This window comes from Macrobrachium rosenbergii, chromosome 46, assembly GCF_040412425.1.
Source record: "Macrobrachium rosenbergii isolate ZJJX-2024 chromosome 46, ASM4041242v1, whole genome shotgun sequence".
Classification (NCBI taxonomy): Eukaryota; Metazoa; Arthropoda; class Malacostraca; order Decapoda; family Palaemonidae; genus Macrobrachium; species Macrobrachium rosenbergii.
The window spans coordinates 44,327,641-44,340,140 of NC_089786.1; the positions used below are offsets into that span (position 1 = coordinate 44,327,641).

The 12,500-nt window shown below is 47.9% G+C and overlaps 3 protein-coding genes across 3 annotated transcripts in view; all 3 read left to right on the top strand.

The window, feature by feature from the left end:
- The first annotated feature begins 4,247 nt into the window (after positions 1–4,247).
- LOC136830469 (uncharacterized) lies at positions 4,248–4,970 on the top strand. The gene has a single exon (XM_067090005.1). The coding sequence runs from the start codon at positions 4,248–4,250 to the stop codon at positions 4,968–4,970; it is 723 nt and encodes a 240-aa protein (XP_066946106.1).
- Positions 4,971–8,135: 3,165 nt separating this feature from the next.
- LOC136830470 (serine/arginine repetitive matrix protein 1-like) overlaps positions 8,136–12,500 on the top strand; it is a 4,425-nt gene continuing 60 nt past the window's right edge. The window contains exons 1-3 of the mRNA XM_067090007.1: positions 8,136–8,274; positions 8,670–10,441; positions 10,498–12,500. The exon at positions 10,498–12,500 is cut by the window's right edge and continues 60 nt beyond it. Coding sequence (XP_066946108.1) covers positions 8,136–8,274; positions 8,670–9,574 — 1,044 coding nt within the window. The 3' untranslated portion in view covers positions 9,575–10,441; positions 10,498–12,500. The remainder of the gene's footprint in view (positions 8,275–8,669; positions 10,442–10,497) is intronic.
- LOC136830471 (uncharacterized) overlaps positions 10,440–12,500 on the top strand; it is a 3,081-nt gene continuing 1,020 nt past the window's right edge. Inside the window, exons 1-3 of the mRNA XM_067090008.1 lie at positions 10,440–10,572; positions 10,745–11,164; positions 11,567–12,266. Coding sequence (XP_066946109.1) covers positions 10,440–10,572; positions 10,745–11,164; positions 11,567–12,266 — 1,253 coding nt within the window. The remainder of the gene's footprint in view (positions 10,573–10,744; positions 11,165–11,566; positions 12,267–12,500) is intronic.

Below are 12,500 nucleotides of genomic sequence, written 5' to 3' on the forward strand. Positions count from 1 at the left end.
TTCAAAGTGGGCCATTGTTGATTTATTCTCACAGCTTCTGCTGTTTGCAATCTGTGGAATCGGGCTTTTTTATGCAAGAACTCTGCTTTCTAATAATTCTTTTAAAGTCAGCCTCTGGTCTTTGTCATCTACATAGTGATGAAATATTGCCCCTTGGTTGCAATTGCTTACATAGAATGGTGGTGGTGCAATCTATGTAGTAATTGCTGAGGGCTTGTCATGTCCCTTCCATACATTTAAATTCGTTTACTACATTGGTCGATTCCCACGCCTCTCTACAGGGGTCTGTGCTATTTCACATTACGAGTGTGCTTACTAGGTTCGGGCGGCAGTAGACAGGTAAGGAGATCCTTTAGTCAGGATTTGCAAGTGTCGTGCCACTGTCAGTTATTCTCTTCATGGCCTTGACCTCATCCTCGAACTGGCTGTGATATGTGGCTTTGTAATACAGTATGATGTTTCTTGGTGAGGTTATAATAACTTTTATGTTAAAGTAAAATCAGTAAAATCCCTTGTAAGAACATCAAATCGCCTCTCCATTCTTGTGTTTCGCTCCTCATATGTTAATTAATCACGTCATATATGTTACTTGTTATTATTTCAGATTCTTTATGTATCTCATTGTATAATCATTATATATAGCCTTTCTGCCGATATATATATATATATATATATATATATATATATATATATATATATATATATATATATATATATCTGCCCTTTACACGTTCTGTAATCTTATGCCTGTTAACAAACAATTTCTGTATGGACGCAGCGGGGGCCCTCAGGTCACCCGCTACCTTTCCGTCTGCTTTCCGCATTATAAACCCTGTCGAGAATAATAAAGAATCAGTCTTTCACTTCTGACATTTCTTGAACCTCACACTGGTGACCCTGGAGTGACAGTTAGCGTGGTTTTGGCCCAGCCATTAACGGACTAAAAACAGCCGCAGCCTGCCATTAGAGAGCCTTTAGTGGACTAATTACGGCGTCAAAGTTTATGCTTCTGTGATAGCTCCCTCCCTGGTGGAAACCATGCCATTAACGGACTAGATATGGGATACCCAAAAAGGGCACGTTTTGGCACTTGGTTCGACCACTTGAACAATCAGCACCATTAACGGACTCAATATGGCGCATTTTCCCGCGTTTTGGGATGTCGGAAGCTGAACTTCAATGCGAACCCGCGAGCATCGTCTGTACACCCCTCTTGCCAACAAAGCCAGATGCAGTCAGAATTCCTCCGTTTTCGAGCAGAACATGACATCATGGTTCCTGCACGAGGACGCGCACTTTCGTGTGGCGTGCATCTCAGACGATGCTATTAAATCCGACGTCGCCATGACGGCACTCCCAGAAGAGGTGCTCAACACAATCTCCCCCTGGCTCGACACACAGCTGGACAAGGTCACATATGCGGCCTCGAAGGATAAACTCGCGCAAACTTGCTCCATGCCTGTGACCGAGAGAGCATAGCATGCACTCGACCTATTATCCCAGCCCCTCGGAGAAGCATCACCCAGGGAAGCCTGGGACAAACTGTGGGGGTTGGTAACATTGCCAGGCCACGACGAAAAAGGAAGGAAGAGGAGGGTAGACCTGACGAGAGCGATCTTCCTTCGGTACCTCACACAGGAAGTTAGGGGCCAGATAAAAGACACAGACGCCCTCAACATGGACACCTTAGTTGATGTCGCCCAGAAAATACGTGAGGCCACCCAGGCCTCGAAACATGCTGCTGCCCTGGGAGCCTGCTGCCTGACGGAGGAGAACAACGACAGTGAGGGAGACATCAATGCCATTCACAGAAAGAAGACAACATTCAGGGATCAGGGGACATGGTCAAACCCGGCGTGGTGCTTCTTCCGTAGAAAATTCGGCATCAACGCCAGGAACTGCAAACCTCCCTGTTTCTTTACAAAAAACAACAAAAACGGCCACAAGTAACAGCAGTGGCTGTGAAATCCAACTCCCCCAACCAGCAGGGTTCTTCATCAAAGACAAAATTTCGAAACGGCGCCTGCTGGTAGATACGGGAGCAATGCGGTTGGTCTTCCCGCCATCTGAGGAAGATTTAGAAAAGATACCCGACTCAACACCTGCCCTCATAGCAGCAAATGGAACTCCCATCCGCACATATGGCACAACAACCCAGACTATCTCAATTCTGGGCCACAGATTCCACTGGCCCTTAATCATCGTGGAGGTCAAGTTCCCCCTGTTGGCGCAGACTTCCTAGCGCACCACGGACTTCTGGTCGAAGTTGGAAGACAACGCCTCCTCGACACAGGAACCTGCCACTCCCGTCAGCTCTCCACCAGACCTGGAATGCCTGCCATCTGCTCCACAGCCCCCAACGGCCACACGTCCCTCCTACAGGAGTTTTCAAACCAGAGCTATGTCAGTCACCAGGGGCTTCAGCAAAGCACAGCATCTTCCATCATATCACCATGATGGGCCCACTGACCCATGCCAAGCTCCAACGACTGTCCCCCCAAAAGTTACAAGATGCCAAACAGGCCTTCGCAGAGATGGAACAGATGGGTGTCTGTAAAAAAGCATCAGACCCATGGGCGTCTCCCCTCCACATGGTAAAGAAGTCCGATGGTTCATGGAGGCCCTGGGACTACCCTCCAACATCAGACCGCACCCTCCCTAACATGCAAGACCTGAAGGGTTTTCCACTGCCAAAAGATGGACCTGCTGAAGTCATACTCCCAAGTCCCTGTGCATCCCGACGATGTGCCAAAGACTGGCATCATCACGCCCTTCGGGACTTATACATTTTCCTATTCCACCTTCGGTCTCAGGAATGCCTGATGGACACCATCTTGGGGGATCTGCCTTTCTGCATCTGCTACGTCGATGACATTCTCATCTTCTCTAGGTTCCAAGAGGAACACCTTCGCCACGTCCGCGCCATCCTGAAACGTCTGCAGGACAGCAGACTAGTTGTCAGGTTCGACAAATGCATTTTCGGGACAGAAAAAGTAGACTTCCTCGGGCACGAGATTTCCCCAGCAGGAGTGTGCCCCACAGCCTCTAAAGTAAATGTTATAGAGAATTTCCCAAAACCACAAACCATCAAGGCCATTCAGGAGTTTCTCGGGATGATAAACTACTACCAACGTTTCATCCCAGACATTGCCCGCGCTATGTACCCCCTGACATCAGTCCTGAAGGGCAAGCCAAAAACACTGACCTTGGGGGCTCCACAGCAGCAGGCATTCATAGAAACAAAGACAGCCCTCGCCAATGCCACTACCTCGACTCACCACAACCCCTCAGCCGCCCTCAGACTGACAACGGACACCAGCAACATCTCCTGCGGCGCAGTACTCGAGCAACTAGTGAATGGCGCCCCCCAACCCTTGGCCTTCTTCAGCCAAAAGTTTTTGCCTGCAGAGACCCGCTACAGCGCCTACGACAGGGAGCTGCTGGCTATCTACCAGGCCGTGAGACACTTCAAGTACCTGCTGGAGAGGACCAAATTCACGATCCTAACAGATCACAAACCCTTGGTGCACGCATTTGCAAAGCCGGGAGATGCGTGGTCTGCAAGGCAACAGCGACACCTGACTGCCATCTCCAAATTCGGGTGCACCATCAACTACGTCCCTCGCAGGAAGAACCCAGTAGCCAACGCCCTGTCGAGAATAGAAATCAATTCCCTTCACCTTGGCATCGACTACGAAGACTTGGCAAAGTCTTAGATGTGCTCTTAGGAAACTCGAACACAACTCTCCTCTGTGACACCAGCACAGGTCGCCCCCGCCCCCTAGTACCACCTCGAGGAGGAAGCAGGCGTTTGACATAGTCCATGGTCTCTCCCATCCATCAGGGCGCACAACGGCGCACCTCATGACTGACGAGTTCATCTGGCATGGCATCAACAAGGACGTCTGACAGTGGGCAAAGAGCTGCATCCCATGCCATGCGAGCAAAACATCCCGGTACACAGAATCCGGAGTCAGTGACTTTCCCCAGCCTCGTCGGCTCTTTGGCCACATCCACATCGACGTTGCGGGCCTCTTCCGCAGTCGGGAGGAGCCAGGTACCTCTTGACGATCATAGACCGCTCCACCCACTGGCCCGAGGCAACCCCCATGGAGGAGGCATCAACAGCGTCATGCACAGAGGCCCTCCTCTCCAGTTGGATCAGCTGTTTTGGAGTGCCAGACAGCATCACCACAGACAGGGGCCCAGCCTTCCTGTCAGAGCTGTGGGTCTCCTTGGCACGCCTGATGGGTACAACACTACACAGCACAGCGGCCTACAACCCTGCAGCGAACGGCATGATCAAGAGGGCACACCACTCTCTTAAGGCAGCTCTCATGGCACGTTGCACCAACGAGAGGTGGAAGGAACAGCTCCCCTGGGTCCTGCTGGGTCTCCATACCACACCGAAAGCAAATGGCGGTGCCTCCCCTGCTGAGAAAGTCTACGGGGAGACACTATCCGTTCCCGGAGAATTCTTCCCGCTGTTGGCTGACACCCCCCTCCCGAGGTTGAGGGAACTCGCACAGAAGTTGGCGCCCTGCCATAAGACCTTCACCGACAGAACCATCACCTACAGCCCACCCGCCTTAGACTCCTGTGCCTACGTCTTCGTCAGGGTGGACGCCTGTCGACTGCCCTTAACCAGGCCCTACAGGGAGCCCCACCGAGTCATCAGGCGGACTGCCAAGGCATACCTCCTTGACATCCACGGGCGTGAAGACTGGCTCACCATCGACAGACTGGAGCCGGCATTCCTGTTGAACAGCGAAGTACACAACGAGGCAGGCAGGTGCCCCAGAGTTCCCCCTCAGTACCTCCCCGCAGACACACCCGCCCACCACACCAAAGTGGGCTCCGGGGCGCCCAGGGGACACATCGAGCCAACCCCAGATGTTGGTTCTACCCCACCCCCACAGTTCTCCAGGAGTAGGGACCCACTCCAACTACCCCAGCGATTGCATGATTAATGTTGTTTCATCCAATAATTACTCCTCTAATTATTGTCTTGGGGGGTGGGGGGAGTATTTGTAAGTGCGTCAAATCGCCTCACAAGATCGCCTCTCCAATCTTGTGTTTTGCTCCTCATGTGTACACTCGGCAAGAAAAGTGAGGATACAGTTTTCATTAGATTTCGTTCATCGAATTTTAATTTTTTTCTTACAGAAAACACATAATCTCGGTAAATTTACTCTAGAATATGAAAATACAATGCAAATTATATCATATATATTAAATCTGCAAAACAAAAACGTTCAGATACTTAAAACCACCATGGATGTCCGCAGTAATCAGAATTTCTCAGATGACTTCGTTCATAGAGATCTAGATAGTGCGTGGATATCTCGGTGCAGTACTGTTTATCAGAACAGCAATATTTACTCGTTTTCCGTTATGAACAGGCTTATTATTGCATCATCATACGAGGTAATGATAATTTCTATAATTTTTACACATGTTTATATTTCATGGTGTTAAAGGTCAGCTGGAATTAATGGCAGTAAATAATGTGACAGCTAGGGTAGGTTGACCAAATCTATTTAAATCCGCAAGAGCGTTCTCTGTGACGTGTGGAATAGCGCCAGAATATCGGCGCGAAAACACAAGTAACTGGATGTTTCTTGACGTTGCCATAGTTTCTCTCTCTCTCTCTCTCTCTCTCTCTCTCTCTCTCTCTCTCTCTCTCTCTCTCTCTCTCTCTCTCTCTCTCTCTCTCTCTCTCTCTCTCTCTTGCTAAAACATACTATACAAATATAGTATTGCTCAATCTCTAAATGAAAAAAAAATAATGAAATGGTAGCTCAACTCTCTCTCTCAACTCTCTCTCTCTCTCTCTCTCTCTCTCTCTCTCTCTCTCTCTCTCTCTCTCTCTCCATTGCTAAAACATACTACAAATATAGTATTGCTCAATCTCTAAATGAAAAAAATAATGAAATGAGTAGCTCTAATATAGGCTCCTCTCTCTCTCTCTCTCTCTCTCTCTCTCTCTCTCTCTCTCTCTCTCTCTCTCATCATAACATTGCATTCGTTCCTTTATTGTTTCCCAAGTTTTTCGTTGGACATTGCTCAAATTTAACTCTTGATGTCATTATGGAAGATCGCATTTCCGATTACGCAAGCATTCCGTTTATTTGCTCAGAACTGTCGCTGCAAATTACAACATGAATGAATACTGTCAAACTTACTACTGCATTTAAGTATCAATGATTTCAGAACCATAGAATATGATTGAAAGTTATAGGTCAAGCAAAAACCAAACACATTAAGACTGAAGCTCCTTCCCCTTCTAAAGTTGCCAGATGTCGCATTAATTAGCAATATATGTCCGAAGATTTAAAAAAAACTGTATCCTCACTTTCCTTGCCGAGTGTACATTAATCACATCATATATGTTACTTGTTATTATTTCAGATTCTTTTTGTATCTTATGCATCATTGTATGCCTTTTTGTTGATATATATATCTGCCTTTTACATGTTCTGTAATGCATTATATATGTCTTCTTATGCCTGGTAACAAACACAATTTCTGTATGGACGCAGCGGGGCCCCTCAGGTTGTCCGCTACCTTTCCATCCGCTTTCCGCATTATAAACACCTGTCGAGAATAATAATGTTTTTCACTTCTGACATTTCTTGAACCTCACACCCTCAATAACAAAACAGCTGTTTCCAGCTGATTTGTTTGTTTACCAATGTCAACTAACCTCATCTCTCTCTCTCTCTCTCTCTCTCTCTCTCTCTCTCTCTCTCTCTCTCTCACCTCTAATAATGTCTTTCTCTCTGACATTTCTTGAACCTAATGAAATATAAAGCTGTTTCCACTGATATCATAAACATAAAATATGAATTACTGTATCATAAGCATAAAACCCCAAGAAGTTCACAACGCCATCATACATTTCTGCCTGTGCCCGTCACGCAAAATTTAGAATGTTTTCAATATTGTCATCAGTATTGCTTCGTAACTTTGAAAACATTGGAGCTTGGTTTATTGTAAAATGAAAGAGATATGTAATACCTATTGAAATCAGTGGCATTGTATGCAAATATTGCCTTCTTATCTAAACTCTAAATCAGTCTATACTTCTTTTTCTCCTCTGGTGAGCTTCTTAGGAATAAGGAAAGTTCATTCGGGATTCTTTCCATGTACTTTTTTTTTTTTTTTTTACTAGTCAATGGACTGTTTCGTCACCGGCTTCATCAGGGCTGGATTACAATTCAGCATACACAGCTTTTATTGGTGCATGCAGATGTTTGAATTTCATCCATGACTTCATTGGGGTGCTGAATTGTTATTGGTCGGCGGGTCATACTACTTAGGATGCACCCCAAGGGCGCAGGCAAGGGCATGATTCCTGTCTCTAACAGATAGTCTTGATTTGCTGCGTTGTTGGTAGTCGTGTCCAAGGGTGTTTTGTCGCTTGTATCCCTTTGGATTCTCACGGATTTCCTATGGTTTCCTCGAAGAAGGAAGGATGAATTTTGTGTTTCTCTGTATATTCAAAGCTTCCGCTACTTGAAATCTGTAGAACTGTGCTTCTTTATGCATGATCTCTGTGCTTTCTAATAATTCTTTTAGTGTCAGCTTCCAGTCATGGTTGTCTACATAGTGTTTAAATATTGCCCCATGGTTGTGGTGAGCTTGCAATTGCTAACATAGAGTGGTGGTGGTGCAATATATGTAGTAATTGCTGAGGGCTTACGTCCCTTCTGTACATGTAAATTGTATACTGTACTTGTTGGTCAACTCTCTCACCTCTCTAAGGTGGTCTCTGCTATTTCACATTACGAGTGTGCATACTAGGTTTGGGTGACACTGTAAAAGCTTTAATCTCTTAAATTTCGACACGTCCGAGATATATTTTTTCAAACTTTGTTTGGAACGCTGATATAATTGGCGGGAGACCCAGCCCCACCGGATGCCAGTTGGGGTGGTGGAAGGAGACTCGCCCAGTAAACAGCTTCAGTTTCAATCTCAGGCGTGTTGTGAACGCATCTCGCGCGTCCGTTCGATTCAAACTGTTTGGATTTACTTCAGCTCTCGATGCGCTTCTTTCTGGCATCTCTTTTTGGTGAAGTACTCAGTGTCTTGTTTGTTAACCTAGCTAGCTTAGCTCCGTGAAATAGGTAGCTATGTCGGATTCCAGCTTCTCTGGGTCTAGAGTTTGCGCAGGGAATTTGTGCTCTTCTAAACTTGTTAAACTTAAGTACGACCGTCACTCTTTGTGTACGGCATGTAGGGGTCAGGAGTGTTCCCAGGAGAACACATGCAGTGAGTGTATTGAATGGGGTCAGGAGTTTTGGCACACGTACAATTCCCATCAGGTAAAGCTGGTTAAGGATAGGGATAGAAAGGCTTTTAAGCGTAAGGAAGCTAGGCTAACTTTTTCGCGGGTGGCATCAGCGTCATCCCCTTTACCGGCTGTTCCTTCCTCCTCCCCTCCTCCCTCCTCTACTGCTGCTCTTTCCCCTCCTCCTATCCCCCTCTTCTTCACCAGCTTCCCAGTATGTTTTCCCTAAAGCCAAGCCCAGCCTCGAGGCTGATAAATCAGAATTTGATCTTTTCAGAACTCAAATGGAAGCGCAAATGAACGTTTTCATGGATTCTGTCTTAAGTTTAGTGCGTTCGCGCCATAGTCCGGGCGTTAGTGTTGGTGATGACGTAAGTGTTGGTGATAACAGTGGTGTTGTTCGTGATCGTGTTTCAGGCGAGTCTGCTCGTTTTTCTGACTTTTGAGCAAAGGCAGCTGTCCCGCTCGCCTTCTGAGGCTAGAAGACAGTCCGGCGCTGGCGAAAAGGTCAGAAATTCTTGCCCACGAGCAGTCTCGTCCTCTAAGGCACCGAAAAGCCTTAGTCCTAGTGTCGAAAGACGTAAGCTTGACTCCTCGTCGAAGCGTCGAAAAGCTTCGAAGAGTCGCAAAAGTGAATGTCGCAAGGCTTCGAAGAGTCATAGACTTGCAAGTTCGCGTAGTGTTTCTCCATCGACTCGTCGCTCTTCTCGACATCGTCGATGTCACAGGATCGTGTCCCCAGAATCTTCGTCAAGACGTTCGACTTCGAAACGTCACTCCCTAAGGGTAAGTTCTTCAGATGAGAGTAGCAGCAGTTCATCTTCAGTCTCTTCATCTTCCAGCTCTTCAGATCCTCCCCCTCCTCGTCATCGCAAGTGGGATCATGCCTCTCGACCCTTAAAGAGGCAATCTTCTGATAATTCCTGCCCTAGGGACCCTAAACTCTGTAAGAAAAGGACAGCTAGCCCTACACCTGGTTACTCAGCATGGGGTTCTGATCAAGAAGATGCATTTCAGACGCTCCCTCCCAAGTCACCTAAGTCATTCAAGATGCCTAGCCCTCTCCAGAAGGATCTGCCTCAAGTTCCCGTGCCTCTTCCTCCTCCTCCTGCACAGGAAGTGTCTGCTCCTTTGGCTTCATCCTCACCTTCCCAGGAATCTAGTCTGCTGGAAGAGAAGCTAGAAAAGGTAGTCCAAAGTGCTTTGTATTCCTGGGGACCAAGAAGTTGTTCTTCCTCAACTCCTGGACGATCTTGGCACGGAACCGATTCTTTCTGGTGAAGAGGAAGGTCCCGTTGACTCAGTGCCTTCTTCTCATTACGCTTCTCTGCTCAACTTTCTGCTGCAGTCGTACCCTCAACATTTTCAGCCAACAGCCCCCTCTTCCCGACTTCCACGTTGCTACTGGGAAAACAATGTTCTAACACTTCCCTTCCCAAATTGGTACTCTCCACTGCCTCCAAGAAAGCCTTGAAGGAGGTAGAGGCTTGGTTGGAAGCTAAGAGATCCTCTGGTAAAGCGTCTTTTGCGTACCCTCCTTCAAAGCTGTCGAAAAGGAGGCAAAATTATTACAGCACAGGAACTTCTCCTTCACTGGGCTCTGCAATCTCAGCACAAGGGGACTTTGGCTCCCTTGTGGACCCTTCAAGACGCATTTCCTTTGAAGCTGCCAAGACTTTCTTTTCTGCCCTGGATGTAGAACACCTTTCCAAGAACCTCTACAAGCTCCTAGAGATTGTCAGTTTTCTCGATTGGTCAATGGGAGCTATTTTTATACAAGTTGAGCAGGCTAATATCGCAGAAGACATCTTGGGGAGAATCACAGGATTCCTTACCTGCACTGACATTGCTATCCATGATGCGGCAGGCGAACTTTCCTCCCTCTTTGCCATGACCACTCTGAAGAAGAGGGAGACTTGGTGCTCTTTCTTATCTAAGGCTGTGACTTCTTCGCAAAAGGCTGCCTTGATGTTCGCACCTTTTGACAAGGAAGGCCTTTTCCCAGAATCAATAGTGAAAGACGTCCTTTCAGCCATAGATAAGAAGACGACGTCGCACATCCTGTCTTATGTCTTCTGCCAAACCCAGGCCTGCTCCCAGCTCCTTTGACCAAGATGGTATCTCCTCTTAACAGACATCCGTTTCCATGTCCAACCCAAACCCAAACCCGCTCCAACTCCAAGGTCCTTACTCCATCCAAGTAGTAACTGCCAGACCCAAACCTTATCAAGGTCGCTCCAACTCCAGAGGTCTCTCTAAACCCCAAGGTCGTCCTGCCAGTAAGTAGGAACCCTGTCCTCCATGCGCCGGTGGGGGCCAGACTCAGTCTCTTTTGGGAGGAATGGAGAGACAGAGGTGCAGATCAGTGGGTGATTCAAGTGCTCCAGCTAGGCTACCGCCTTCCGTTCGACCAACCTCCTCCTCTCTCCACTTCTCCCATTTCCTTGACAGCATACTCAAGAGGCTCAGTCAAGTTTTCGGCCCTAGAGACAGAAGTCCAGTCTCTCTTAAGGAAAACAGTCATCGAAGAAGTACAGGACGTGTCAACCCCAGGTTTCTACAACCGCCTGTTTGTAGTCCCCAAGTCATCAGGGGGTTGGAGGCCAGTTCTCGACGTAAGTGCTCTCAATCTGTACTTAGTGAAAACCAAGTTTTCCATGGAAACGAACCGCTCCGTTCTTCAGGCTCTAACTCGAGGGGATTGGATGGTGACCCTCGACATGGAAGATGCCTACTTCCACATTCCAGTACATCAAGACTCCAGGAGGTATCTTCGGTTTGTTTTCAAGGACAAAGTTTACCAGTTCCGGGCTCTCTGCTTCGGCCTATCGACAGCCCCGCAGGTATTCACCAGGGTTCTCGCCCCGATAGGTCATTGGCTCCACCTGGAGGGAGTTCGGATCTCCTTGTACCTCGACGACTGGCTACTCCGTTCATCATCAAGGGACCGCTGCATGGAGGACCTTCACAGAACCCTAAGGTTAGCTCGAGCCTTAGGGATTCTGATAAACACGGAAAAGTCAAGCTTAATTCCTTCGCAGAGGATTCTTTATTTGGGGATGACTCTGGACAGTCTAGCTTTTCGGGCTTTTCTGTCCCCCAAAGGGTTTCCTCCTGCCTTCTTATGATGGAGAAGTTTCTCCTCCTGGACAGTTGCTCCACCCGTCAGTGGATGGCTCTCCTGGGAACTCTGTCATCAGTGGAGCAATTTGTCAAGTTAGGTCGTCTACACATGAGACCCTTGCAGTTTTTCCTGAAGAGTTCTTGGGACAGAAGAACTCAACTGGACTCCACGATCTTCAACATTCCCCCGACGTCAAGAGACATCTTCTTTGGTGGAAATCGCCGGAAAGACTTTCGGAGGGTCTAGATCTCCTCCCAAGGCAACCATCTCTGCAGATGTTCTCAGACGCATCCAATATTGGCTGGGGAGCACATCTAGGCAACTTCAGGACGTCAGGGTTTGGTCGACCGAACAGAAGAAGCTCCACATCAACGCCAAGGAACTGTTGGCCATTCACCTCGCTCTCCAGGATTTTTCGGCCCACGTCTCAGGCCAAGCAGTTGCTGTTCACGCCGACAACTCTACGGCTCTAGCTTATATTCGGAAACAGGGAGGTACCCATTCCTTCTCCCTGTTCGAAACTGCGAGGGACCTTCTTCTGTGGGCGGACAGCAACAGGGTGGCTCTGTTCCCTCGGTTTGTGCAAGGAAAACTGAACGTTCTTGCGGACCAACTCAGCCGTCGGAACCAGATTCTTCCTACGGAGTGGACCCTGCACCCACAAGTGTGCCTAGATCTGTGGAAATTGTGGGGCACTCCCATGATAGACCTCTTCGCTACCTCCAAGAACCATCGTCTCCCAGTGTTCTGCTCACCAATTCCAGACCCTCTGACTCACTTGGTGGACGCCATGCTCCTAGACTGGACGAACCTGTTTGCTTATGCCTTTCCTCCTTTCGGGCTCATCAGGCAAGTGATAAACAAAATGAAATTCCATCAGAACGTCGAACTAATCCTTATTGCCCCGTTCTGGCCAAGGAAGGAGTGGTTCCTGGACCTGCTAGATCTCCTGATAGACTTCCCAAGGCTTCTACCTCAAAGGAAGTCTCTTCTCAGACAACCCCACCTAATGAAGTTCCACCAGGGATTGTCCACTCTCGCTCTGACAGGCTTCAGACTGTCAGGAAGCTCATCAGAGCGAGA